The sequence below is a fragment of the Passer montanus genome, unplaced genomic scaffold (assembly GCF_014805655.1).
Source record: "Passer montanus isolate IOZ18808 unplaced genomic scaffold, ASM1480565v1 scaffold53, whole genome shotgun sequence".
NCBI classification, from domain to species: domain Eukaryota; kingdom Metazoa; phylum Chordata; class Aves; order Passeriformes; family Passeridae; genus Passer; species Passer montanus.
Window position 1 is genome coordinate 8,320,354 of NW_024370263.1, and position 13,271 is coordinate 8,333,624.

General features: G+C 47.9%; 1 protein-coding gene across 5 annotated transcripts in view; it reads left to right on the forward strand.

Moving 5' to 3' along the window:
- The first annotated feature begins 6,188 nt into the window (after positions 1-6,188).
- ADGRD1 (adhesion G protein-coupled receptor D1) overlaps positions 6,189-13,271 on the forward strand; it is a 106,115-nt gene continuing 99,032 nt past the window's right edge. The window contains exons 1-4 of one of the 5 annotated variants that reach the window (XM_039724829.1): positions 6,189-6,737; positions 6,834-6,870; positions 9,749-9,832; positions 12,654-12,749. In XM_039724829.1, the coding sequence (XP_039580763.1) occupies positions 6,669-6,737; positions 6,834-6,870; positions 9,749-9,832; positions 12,654-12,749 (286 nt within the window). In that variant the 5' untranslated portion in view covers positions 6,189-6,668. The remainder of the gene's footprint in view (positions 6,738-6,833; positions 6,871-9,748; positions 9,833-12,653; positions 12,750-13,271) is intronic. The other 4 variants (XM_039724825.1, XM_039724827.1, XM_039724824.1 and 1 more) reach the window with 4 other exon arrangements.

The window sequence follows — 13,271 nt, forward strand, 5'->3', positions numbered from 1 at the left end:
AGTTTGAAAGGCTTTCAGCCCGGGGCTCCTTTTCCTGTGGCCAGGTCGGGGATTCTTTCAGCTGAGCTGAGCTGTGCCGTGCCCTTTGAGGCTCTGAGCTGTGCCAGTGCCCTTTGAGGCTCTGAGCTGTGTGAGCTGTGCCCCTGTGCCTGAGCTGTGCTGGCCTGGCAGCTCCAGCAGGCACAGCAGGTGTCACTGGTGGAGAGAACAATGCTGTCTGCTTTGGTTCATCCCCTTTCCAGCCTTATTTCTGTTTAATTTCCATCCGTGGAGTGGATGGGGGCTCCTGGTGGTTCACTACCAGCAGAGGATTAATGGTTTTATTCTCTCTGAGCAAAAAATCCTGCTCCTAAATACATGGCATGTGTCCCTGGCTGTTGCAAATCTGACATGCTGAGCTCTGTAATGCCATTTCCACAGGTGCTGGCCTGGCTACAGAACCGTTTCTCCCGTATTTAACCCTACAGACTGATGTGCTGGGTATTCCTGGGTGTTTCCATCCCCTGCTCTTCATCCCAGCTGACTTTGCACATGCTAAAAAGTCTTAGAGCCCAGAAGGGAAACACTTATCTCTCGAAAAATCAGAATTTCTAACTAAGTGAAAGGGATATGAATCAGGTTGCACCAATCATCTCTAGCTGCAGTGACATCTGCAAGTGACATTTCTCTAAGGAGCCTGTGAAAATCACTGGGAGATTGACAAATCCTCCAGAAAAAGAAAGGGGGATTTCTTTGATCTCCATATCATATCCATTTTCATAGCCAAAATCACATTTTGAATGCTTGATTTTATTCCAGTTTACTTTCCTGCAGAGTGCATGAAGAACAATGGCAGATACAAATGGGATTTTTTTTCCTTTAATTTATTGTTTTGAAAAGATGTTTTTAGGCAGTTCCCTGATTGCAGGGTGTGACTCCAGGATCTTTGGGGTGCCTGTTCCAGCTGACAGATGTGAGTGATTATTCGGATTATGGAGCACTGCAGAGAGAGGCTCAGAGCAGGACGCAGGGCTGAGAGAGGCCATGGGGAGGATTTGTGCTGCCTTTGGCTCAGGGCTCAGCACCTGAACTGGAATTGTTCTGGAATCCACTTGCCGTGCCTTTGAATTAGTTAATGAGCTGCATTTCAGTTGTTGAGCTTTGAGCAGCAGTGCAGATCTGGGAGCTCTGCAGCCGGGTCTCTGACCCTGTCCCACCCTCCCTGCTTTTCCCACTCCACAGCTGAAGTGAACTCCCACAGGACGAGGGCAGAGGGGCAGCTGTCTGAGAGAAGCTCAGTGCCCCTGCTGAGCAGTCCCTTCCCCTGGTCAGCTCTGCAGGGAGCCCCAGAGCAAAGGCAAAGCTGAAAACTGCAGGGGAACAGCTGGCTCGAATCCCAGAGGCAACATTTATCATGGTTTAGGGATTATTCATCATTACCACATCATATTATAACTATTATTTGAGTGTTTGTGTAATTGAGATCTGACTACCTGAATGATCCCAGAACGTACCCAGTTACAGGCAGTGGCTTCTGGCAAAAGGATTTGCCTTAATCACATAAAAAAGGATTTGTAAACCATTTTATTTGTACAATTATCCCATTTTATGTAAGCTTGACATTAAGGCTCAGATAATCAAAGATTTGATTAAATTAAATCTTTGAGATTGGCACAAAATCCTAAACCACTTAGCAAAAATCTGATGTTTCCTTCAGTGCATGGAGTCAGATATTCAAGGCACTATCAGGGTGCAAAAACAGTCCAATGAACAGAAAATAGACAATAAAAGGGCTAATCCAATAACTCTGTTAGGAACTGGGGCCTCATTTATGGAAACTTTCAATGTCTAATTTAGTGTATGGTTTTATCTACCTGCTTAATTGGTCTTTGACTCATCAGTGCCTTCATGTTTTCATAAAGAATATCTATATCCATGCAAAATCAGCTCCACGTTACAAATGTTGCACAATAAAAGTATTTTCATTTGATTAGGCCTCAATTTCATTCCCAAAACGCTTTATTTTGTTCTCTGGCATCAACCAGCAACTTCTCATATCCTTAATTAGAAAAATATTTTTTCATGACTGCGTCAGCCCTGTTGAGTTAACTGCAGGGTTTGTGTTTGTTTCCTTTCCTCCATCTGAACTGCTCCATTGTCCTTCCCACAAAGGGTATTTAGGGTGTTTAGGAGGGTATTTAGGGTGTTTAGGAGGCTGTTCTGGGTATTCAGATGGGATTTAGGGTGTTTAGGAGGGTGCTGTGGGAATTCAGAGGGTATTTAGGGTGTTTTGGGTATTCAGAGGGTATTTAGGGTGTTTAGGAGGGTGTTTTGGGTATTCAGGCAGTATTTAGGGTGCTTTGTAGGGTGTTTTGGGTATTCAGAGGGTATTTAGGGTGTTTAGGAGGGGGTTTTGAAGGTATTTAGCTGATGTTTCAGAGCGTTGTGCTGTGAGCACTGTAAAGCCTCAACTCCTGCTGCCTCTGAGGGATTTTTCAGCACTTTCACGGCTCTTTGCAGGTTTAGAAGCACTTCCCACAGGAAAACAGAATTTGTGTGCTGGAAGCCTTAAGGAAAAGCACAACTCGGCCTTTTGTGACTCATCCCCTCCACCAATGCAGATTGATATGGGGATAATTTTGAGCTGTTTTTAAAGCAGAAATCTTCTGGCTCTAGCGAGGTTTGTGTTTTCCTGCCCTCCGGAGCCAGGGGGCTCCAGCGCTGCTATCCCAAGGGAATCTCCCGTGGCTGGCCAATTAGCATCACCCATTACCAGGGATTGATTGCAGTACGTCAAGGAGAAGGAGAAAGGAACATTCTTCAGTCTCTGGGAAGGTGGTGCAGCTGGCAAATGATTTCTTAAAGTGCAAATCTAGCCAAATTGCACCTGTGCCCATCTGAGCAGCTCCCTGGAGCAGAGGACAGATGAATGAGTTTACACAGCTGTGGGGAGATTTGTGTAAGTGAATTAAAGAAATCCCTTCTACAAGTGCTTAGCTGGGATGTCCATTACCAGCGACGTTTGCAGTAAATGTGAGTGGCTGTGTGCTGATAAATCAGCTGTAATCACTGCCTAAGAGTGGCTGTTGCCGGCAGAGGAACAGCCTGACCCGAGCCATTGTCAGGCACAATATTTACCGATCTGTCCGTGGAGACTGTGAAACCCTTACAAAATCTATTGATCCCGAAAACACTCCTTTCTGAGGTGCTTGCTGAAACATTTCAGTCCGTTACGCACCAGCTCTCCCGTGCTGAACTGTGATTCCAGAGCAAACAAGGGAAGGAAAGTGTGTCACCAAATGTCTTCTGCGGGGTCAGACATCCTCGGCGATCATTCCTCTGCTCTGCCAGGGAGCTGCTGCAGAGGCTGCTCACCGGGGCTGTCTGTCTGTCCTGCCCTGGGAAATGTCTGTCCTGCCCTGGGAAATGTCAGTGAAAGGTTTGCTGGTTCTGTCCCAGTCCTGTTCCCAGCCTGGCTGAGCCGGGGAGGCTGCTCTGCCTGTCACCTGCTGGTTCACTGTCACCTGCTGCTCTGCCTGTCACCTGCTGGCTCACACTGTCACATCCTGGCTCTGCCTGTCACCTGCTGGGTCACTGTCACCTGCTGCACTGCCTGTCACCTGCTGGCTTGCCTGTCACCTGCTGGTTCACTGTCACCTGATGCTCTGCCTGTCACCTGCTGGGTCACACTGTCACCTCCTGGTTCACTGTCACCTGCTGGCTCACACTCACACTCACCCTCACCTGCTGGCTCCCTGCCCTGCTCCTGCCCAGCTGGACACAAACTCTGGGGCTGTTCCAGGGCCCCCAGGGCTGTGCCCAGCCTGCACCCCTCACAGGGTGGGCATGGACAGAGGGAGGGGGCAGACAGATGGACAGACAGACAGAGGGACAGAGGGTGGGCATGGACAGAGGTGAGGATGGACAGATGGACAGGAGTGGGGATGGACAGAGGGTGGGGATGGGCAGCGGTCAGGATGGACAGAGGGAGGGGATGGGCAGTGGTCAGGATGGACAGATGGACAGAGGGAGGGGATGGACAGAGGTGAGGATGGACAGATGGACAGAAGTGGGGATGGACAGAGGGTGGGGATGGACAGAGGTGAGGATGGACAGATGGACAGGGCTGAGGATGGACAGCAGGTCTGGGGCTGAGCTCCTGCAGGCTCAGCTCGGGCTGCAGAGCCCAGCACTGCCCTGGGTGCCTCCAGGGACCCACAGGGACTTCAAACGAGCTCTGCTCCCTGCTGGGGCTCCCCAGGAGCCTCCCTGGGGCGGCCTGGCTGCCCAGTCTGCCCAGTCTGCCCAGTCTGCCCAGTGCTGCCCAGTCTGCCCAGTCTGCCCAGTGCTGCCCAGTGCTGCCCAGTCTGCCCAGTGCTGCCCAGTTTGCCCAGTTTGCCCTGAGGGGCTGCCCCAGGCTGTGCTGGCAGCGCTGTGGCTCCTTCAGATCGTGTTTCACAGCATCACAGGAATAAATTCAGACTGGTTTCTGCAGATGGTCTCCCCAGCCTGCTTGCAGTTTGCTGTTTCTGCAGAAATTTCTGGCAGGGAATTTGTTTGCTTGGATTCTCACTGTTGTTTTGGTAAGCATATTCCTTCCCTTGACAGGCCCCTCTTGGCAAATATTTCAAATTCCTGTCTTCCTCTTTTTACATTTTAGTTTTTTCTCAGGATTTTTAGCTGCAGCTCTGTGTTATTTCTAAGAATGGCTCTACTTGTCACTATATGACACAGAACTTGTGGGGTTTGCACAGAACTCCTGCTCTTCCTGCAGGATATTGAGCAGATTGTGGCCCACACTAATGAGGGAGGAAGCCTCAAAAAACTGCAGGGAAATAGGCAAAAGCCAGGCTGGCCACCACTACGCTTTGTAGGAACTGAAATTCAGAACTTCAAAATTTTCTAAACTCTTCTTTTATGGGCCCAAATCAGGATTGCAAACAAAACTCACATTTTATTTCAATACTGAAATTTTGTAGCACCAAACCTGGGTAACCTTGGGGCGTTCATGCAGCGTGAGGGGCTTAGGGCTGAGGGATGTCTCCAGAAAGGGGAACAGAAAAGGTGTGGATGCAGAACAGGTACAGGATAGGAACAGGTGGAGAACATCCCCAGAAAGGGTGGTAGAACAGGTACAGACAGGTACAGGTACAGGTGTTGATAGGGAAATGCAGGGAAGAAGTTAACAGGGATGGAAAGCTTATCAAATTTTGTTTAAAATATAAGTCTTTCAGTTTATTTGGCTGAAAATAAAGAATTTTGAGAGAACTGAAACCAAGACTATCAGAGAAGAGCAGATAAAATAGAGAATATCAGCTAGTTGTAGCTGTTATTTTTCCTTTAGATGTAAAATGCTGGTTAATATTTGTGACATAGAGTGTAATTGGGAGACTCTTATAAAATACTTACATGTAATTAGTTTTATTAAAATAAGAAGCAAAGGAGCAACTACAGAAGATTTTTCCTAGCTTTGTGCAGCTCTGAGCAAACCGGTGAGATAAGGAATGCCTCAGTTTCCCCTGCTTGGGACAGATACAGGGAACCCAGTCCCTGGGAGTGCCACGAGATTTCAATCAGAGCTTTTAAAGCTTTCTTCGGACAGAAATACAGCCTGAGCTTATTTAATAAGTAGGTGTCAGCTTTCCCTCGGGATGTGCCTTGTCCCTCCCAGGTGTGTGACCCCCAGGTGTGGATTTGGGGGGCTCCCCTCCCTGCCCGAGCTGGGGCTGCTCCCAGCGGGACGGGGACAGAGATGAGGAGGTGGGAATGGACAGGAATGGATAAAAATGGGTAGGAATGGATAAAAATGGACAGGAATAATTAGGAATGGATAAAAATTGATACGAATGGGCAGAAATTTATAGAAATAATTAGAAATGGACAGAAATGGATAAAAATGGATAGGAATGGATCAAAATGGATAGAAATGGGCAGAAATTTATAGAAATAATTATAAATGGACAGGAATGGACAGGAATAAAGAGGGAGGACTGGACAGGAATGTTTAAGAATGGACAGAAGTTGATAGAAATGATTAGAAATGGAGAGGAATAAAGAGGTAGGAGCGGGCAGGAGTGCACAGGAGTAACTGGGAATGGCTGGGAGCGGGAGGGAGCGGCGGGACGGGGCCGGGGAGCGCTGACATCACCGCAGGGTGCGGGCTGGAGGTGCGGCTGGAGGGGCGGGCGGGACTCCGCCGCTCTTGTCGGCCCCTGTCGGCCCCTTTCGGCCCGTTTGAGCCCGTTTCAGCCCGTTTGAGCCCACCTGGAGCCCGCAGGGTTCCGCCCGCTCAGAGCGGCATCGCCCCTGCGGGCGGCGCGGCCGGAGCTGCGGGGAGCGCTCCCCGCGCCCACAAAGGTCCCGGGCAGAGTTTTCCTCTTGGCACACGCTGGAACAGAAGGGCTGCACTTCTCTCCGCGGGACAGCACGGCTCCGCGGCTCGGGCACGCTGCTGTGAGTTTTCCTCCGGTCACGGGAGTTTATCCGGAGTTAAATGAAGATACCGAAGGGTGAGGCAAGGAAACAGCGCTTGGAGGGTCTGCAAGGATGTTTTGCCATCACTGAAGGAATGGACCTTTTGAACCTGCGTGGAAAATGTCCTTTTTGATACCAAAAGTCGCAAAGGAAAACTTATGATTGGAATCTTGCAGGAGTTTGAGCTCAGCTGTACTTTTAACCTTGCATAGACCATGGAGAGTTTGTTATCGCTGCTCTGTTGCCATTATTCTTTGCTGATTTTATTTCAGCACAGATATCAGGTAATGCTCTGAAGCTGGGCAGTGTTGAGAGGTGCTTGGATTCCTCGTAGCGAGTTTTGCCTCTCCGTGTCTCACTGTGTAATGTTTTGTGTGCAGGTGTACGGAAACCATTCCCAGCTCCCCAAGCACCCAGGTAAGGAGCGCTCTGCTTCCATTTGGTGACAATGTGCCTGAGTATTTATTTGCTTTTTCTGCAGTTTGCGGGTTGTTTGTTTCCTTGGTAGCCCCAAAGAAGCTGAGCCCATGTTTGAGTGGCAGCCTGTATGAAAGACGGAACAGCCCAAGGTATCAGACTGCCCCAGTCATTGTGAATTCAGTACCCAAACACTGAATATTCCGGAGAGAAACACATTTGGGGAAAAATGCCTTGTATTTGATATGTGGGAAAGTCCTGTTGTTTATCCTCACTTTCCTGGAGTGTGAGTTTCTGAATCAAATCTCTGCACAGACTGTTTTCCCCTGGATGTTCAGCAGTTTTTGTTCAGTGATGAACAGTTTTATGTGCCAGTTTGTACATTTTGCAGTGCTCTCATGGCTTCAAGTGCTCTCCCCTCCTCCCAGCCTTCACACTTGGGTTTAAATCACTTACAGAGCAGATTAAGGATTTCTCATCTGTTTCCAATGTAAAAAACTCACCCAGAGCTCAGAAGGGTTTGTGTGTGTGACTGCAGAATTCTTCTGTTTATATAAATAGTTTAACCTCAAGCCTCATGGTGGTGTACAAGTACAGTTTTACTGCTTTGCCAGCCCCGGCACTGCTTTTTTCAGTTTTAACCACATGTAATTATTCTCAAGTAAAAGGCAGAGCAGTGGGGAAAGGCCACGTCTGTTGAGGGAGCAGCTTCAGGCTCATTAACAGCTTCTGCTCCACCTTTGCTCAAAACCAAAAAGGGAGGGAATTTTTATTTCCTACAAATGAGAGTCTGTGGCTCCTGGCTGGTGGGACAGGAGGGGAAAGGCTGGTGCCCCGGGGGCTGCTTTGGGGGCAGGGTGTGGGCAGGCTTTGCTGAGGGATGCTGCTGGGTTTGGAGGAGCCCCGGGCTCTCTCCTGAGCGGGTCCTGCCTCTGGGAAGGGTTTTGCACTCAGGGCAGCAGGTCCGTGCTCCAGCTGGGTTGGAATTTTCGGATGATGTGTGTGCTTGCTGTGGGTGCCTGTCCTGGCAGTGCCCTGTCCCCTCAGTGCCAGCTGTGCCCTTCTCTGCCTCCCAGGCAGCCAGAGGAGATGGGGAGCCCCAGAACCCCATTTCCACCCCATTTCCACCCCCTGAGACACCCCATCTGATCTGTTTGTGCTGTGCCCTCCTGGAGGGAAAGCCTCTATGACAACGGCAAACATTTAGTTAGGTGGGCTAAGAATAGATCCCGAATTAATGGATTCAATCGTGAATCATTTGTTAGATATCTCTGCTGCAGTTGACTTTGGAAGCAAGTCTGAGCAGCTCTTGTACCCTCACAAGATGCAGAACTTGGAGTTCTGTTTCCTCAGATCTGCAATTGCTTCTTGTGAGGTTTAGCCATTTCACCAATTTGCACTCAAAAAAATAAATCTTAGGATTTGTAACACCTCAGAAACTGCACCGTGAGGATGGAGGCCATCAAAGTGCTCTCCAGGGGTCATTAGGAACTTTAATCAAGTCTTTGCACCTTTGTATCCATGATACAAATCTGGTGTGTATCCAGGACAGGAAAATGACAGCAAAACAGGCAAAAGGGTTTGATGTCACAGAATCAAACCCAAGGTGTGGGGTGAGCTCAGAGGCCGCAGGACACAGCTCCCGGCTCGGGTTCATTAATTACACCCTTGGTGTGGGGGGTTCTGCAGTGTGTGACAGCTGAAGTGGGGTTTGACAAACTTTCCTGTCAGCTTCTCACTCAGTCTCCTGAAAGAGTGCTTGGGATGAAAAATGACTGCAGGGCAGAGAACAAGAAACGTGCTGTGACAGAAAGCCTGCTCCCCTTGTCCCTGCTCCTCTGTGCTGTCCCAGTGGCCCAGACCTGTGGGAAGATATGCCATGATGGTGCATCCATGGAAAACTTCTGTGCCTCTGTATCAACTGCCCCAAACTTTCTCAGCTGTAGGACGTGCTAAATTTATTTCATCACATCTGATTAAATGGACTGTTTTGAAAATAAAGGGTTTCTTGCAGCAAGCAAGATAGTAAGACATTACAAGTCATGTTTTTCTACACTAGTAATGCTCCACCCTTAAAATAGAATTGTTATCTTAACAGAAAATGTGGTTGTTTTGGGCAGCCTGCTCCTGATTAAGCTCTCCATGTCCCAGAATTTGTTCAAGCTCTGGTCAGTCAGACTGCACAGAGGGAAATGCCAGTGGAAACCTGCAGGTGTTGGCCTCTGTCAGCTTGTCCACCTGCTGGAAAGGAGAACTTGCAGGAAAACGAGGTGTTCCCCAAAGCCCCAGTCAGTCCTAGTCAGTCCCCAGCAGCCCCAAGGGCTGTTCTGTTTTGGGGTGCTGGGCAGGCTCTGCAGGAAGGGCTGGGGCAGCTGGGAGCTCTTCCATGGCTGCTCTGGAAGCTCCTCTCAGGAGAATCCCCCTCCTTTGGTGCCCAGGGAGCAGGGCTGTTTGCTCTGGAGGCTGAACCTCCCTGTGTGTTCCCCTCCAGGGCTCTGGGCTGTCCCCACGTGCTCAAAACCTCAGTAAAATCTGGGAAAAAGCCACTCTGCAGTGACTGCTGAGCTGTGGCTTCAGTGGGTGCTGCAGACACACAGCAGGGACTCAGTCAGAGCCTGGGACACGTTTTAGGTGCAATTAGAAGGAGAATCAGCTGGGATTTAGAAGCAGGTTTTCTGCAGTGGTTAATCAGTGATACAGCTTTAATCTACTCTGCTGCTTTGATTTATGACCACGCTTGTGTGCCACACTTGATTTACATAAAATGTTTTGGTTTACTTAGCCTTTTGACATCCTTTATGGTTATTTTCTGTGGAGACTTGTTACACACCTTGTTGGTCTTTTATTTAATAATCTTTTAACCTGTGTTTCTTGAAAGGGTTCAAAGTCCTGGCATCAGCTTCCCATTACTGGCCCCTGGAAGATGTGGATGGAATTCACGAGTTCCGGGATACAAACGGAGGTAGACAAAGCCTTCCCTGGCCGTGGCAGCAGCACAGCTCTCTGTGCCCGCCTGGCATCACCAGGGCCAGCGGGAGATGAGGAAGGGCTTCACTCCTGTAGCCCAGGGGTTGAGGTTTTTTCCCAGCTGATGTTTTTGCAGGGCTCCGATATCCAAATGGTGTTGTATTTGTCAGCTGATTTTTATGGGGTGTGCTCCGAGGTTTTATGGGCTGTGTGTGCATTGCTGAGGTTATAAAGAGAAAAGGTTTATGATGCAAGCAGTCGTTGAAATCACATTGTTAGTAGTTGCTTTGGTACCTGCACAGCATGCTCCAGGTGCTCAGGGTCTGGGGTCGCTGCTCTGCCAGCAGGGAATGTCTCTCCGGTGATTTTGGGAGCAGTTAAATGCCTGAGCTCCTCAGGCACCTTTGAACGTTCATGTGGTGTCTACAGAGAGAAAAGTGTAAGCTCTCGTCTGGGCACCTCACTCATTTTATCTGCCTTTGGGAGTTCCCTTCAGAGCAGCATTGCAGCGTGAGTTGATATCAAAGTTAAATTCCTTTCCCAGCTGGGCAAAATCAGGAGAGATTTGAGGCCAGGCTGTCCCTGATTATCCAGGGTGAGCTGTGAGGAGTGTGGGACCCAGAGAACATGGCATTTCTGCTGCAGGGCTGGCTGGGGCAGCCAGAGCCCCCGGTGCCCAGCTCTCCCTGCAGGGTGTTCCTCCCTGGGCAATGGGCTGAGCTCAGGATTCAGGAGCTGGCTGTGCCCTGCTGACACCTCGGCAGCTCCAGCCTGTGCTGATGTGCATCCCCAGAGCCCCCAAACCAGTGCCAGAAACGGCAATTCCAGCCTCTCATCTGTGAATGCCTAAATCCCTTTATTGTAGAGGTGTTCAAGTATTTTCAGCCTAAACTTCGACCTCTTTCCACAGAATTTCTGGAGGAATGGAATTGCCTGAGCAGAAATTATCTGGGCAGTGTTCTGCTTCCATTAGGAGCTGATGGCAGCATTCCTACTGACTGAACAGAAGAATAATTTGCCTTACAAAAGTTGCCACATAAGTTCTCTAGAAGTGTGTTAAAGTAATTTTCTGACCCTGGACTCCACGTGGTTTCAAAAAGAGTGAAGTGCTCCATATCTAGCACAGTTTTGGCAATCATGTTACAACCAAGCTGTTCTGAAAATGCTTGAAAATTATATATATATATATATAATACAGCTCTTGGAAAAGGACAATTGATGTTAGATCGTTTTACAAATTTTGTTTAATTTTACTTCAGCAAAATTCAGAAATATTTTCAGTGCCTTGGAAGAGAGAAAGCAGAACAGATGAAGTTCTGGTCCTCCCAACCTTCACTTGCAGGAAAGGGACTGGCTCACAGGAGCAATCTCTCTTGATTCCTATTATGACATGGTGATAAAGAAATTATAAATGAGCCAGCTGCAGCACTTGCTGAAAATTGTGGTGGATTTTGTGTTACAATTACCTGCAGGGGCCATGGGCAGAGGTCTGTCCCTGCAGTGCTGAATTCTCTGCAGTGCTGCACTGGATGGCTCAAATTCCTCCCACTTGTTTATATTGTGCCTTATCAGACACAGATATCATTTCAGCTGCTTCCAGCAGAGGTTTTATCTACCTGATGTTTCGCTTTGATATACAAGAAGAGTGTTCTTTATCGTTGTAATCTACTCCAGGTGACAATTTGCTTGGGTTTGGCTCCATTCTGATTACACAACTCTTCTGTTTATTGCAGAGTCTCTCTTGTTTTTCCACTCATCATATCATGCGATTATTTTCATTCCATGTTTTTCCTCTCAAACCCTTGAAGCACCATAATCTGTCCGTCACGTTAATCCATTTTATTTGTTGAAGTCATTGTGTGCGAGGCCAGATTTGTATCTCTCAGAGCATCCGTGTGCTGAGAGTGTGTCAGCAAATTAATGTTTTGGAAATCTCAGCACTAGAAGCAATTGAAAGGAAACAATCAGCTCAAAATATAGCAAATAAAAAGAAAGTGGCCATGCTCAGGTTTTTCATCTGGCCCCTTGATTTCCATGCATTTTTATCGGGAGGTTTTTGTGTGTTTTTCTTTTCCTAAGAGCATTTGTCTTTTTGTTCTGTGAGCTCAGTTGGTCTAAATGCCAAATCAATGTCTCTCCATCTACTTTCATGGGCTTTTCATCAGGCTTTATTTGCCTGCCCAGGGTAAACAATTACAGTGTGCAAGATACTGTTACATTTTCAAAATCAGAGAAAAAATTAGAGAATAAAACCTTATGGTCAGACATAAAAAAGTTGGAGGTTTGTTGTACTCTGCTTTGTGCCCACTGCTCTGAGCTGCTCTCTGGGCACAGGCAGGAGAGCCTGGCCCATCTCTGCATCGTCCCTGGGGTTTTGCACCCTGCAGGCTGAGCAGCCCCAGCTCCCTCAGCCTCTGCTGCCCTGCCCCAGGGAGTGCAGTCCCTTCTGGGCAGCCAGCTGCTGGGCCCTGCAGTGATTTTCATCGTGCCGTTATTCTTTTATTGTGCCAAATTATTTTATGTGTTGTATTTTATTTTATTCCTTGCCAGCAGGAGGGAGCTCACAGCCCTCCAGCTGCAGCTGGGTTTGTACAGATTTTTCTGCTCAGTGACTGATGGGAACCTGCCTTTAGTGGCTCTGCCTTTCCCTGAGCAGGTGGAGCCCAGGGAGAAGTGTGCTAAATTTAAATTTAAATTTAAATCAACAAACCTGTGACCGATGCTGTGCTGAGAGATACGAACTGGCCACTTCATTACTGATGGTGTTTATTCATTGTTTTGCTTATTTGCTTGTTTTCTTTTGTTGTTCCACCCAGCTCTAAGAATCCACAACTTCACTGTGCTTCCTTCCCATAACTCTACCTTTGTAAATACCAATGACTCTGCCTACTCTAACTTCTCTGCAACTGTAGGTGAGATTTTCTCGTTTTTTGTTCTGCATTTGTCAGGCGTGGATGGTTCTTGTAACCTTGGATTCAGAGTGAACTCTGGGTTTGGGTTCAAGTGCTCCTGTGGTAAAAGTTGTTGTTGTTATTATTATTATTATTATTACTACACTGTCACCCATTGCTGGAAAAGCAGCCTGCAGTGCTACCTGGCTTGCTGGAGGTCTGGGAGAGGCATCCCCACGTGAATCCCACGGCAGGATGGGCCCAGGGATCCTCCAGAACCTAAAAAAATTCCATCATGCTTTAAAGAAGCAGAGATGACATTTCAGAGGAACATATGAGAATAAACAGGTTATTTTTTTCCTTGTCTTTCAAGGCTAAAATGGAGAAGAAGCCCTCTGTTTTTCACTGGTTTATAATAGTTTTTCAGTACACGTTAAGAAAGACAAATGCAAGCAGATTTGCAAAGCCTGGAAGTGAGATGTCAGTCATGACAATTTGGGTTAACATGATGGTTTGTTTTGGTTTTTTGTTTGTTTGTTTTAA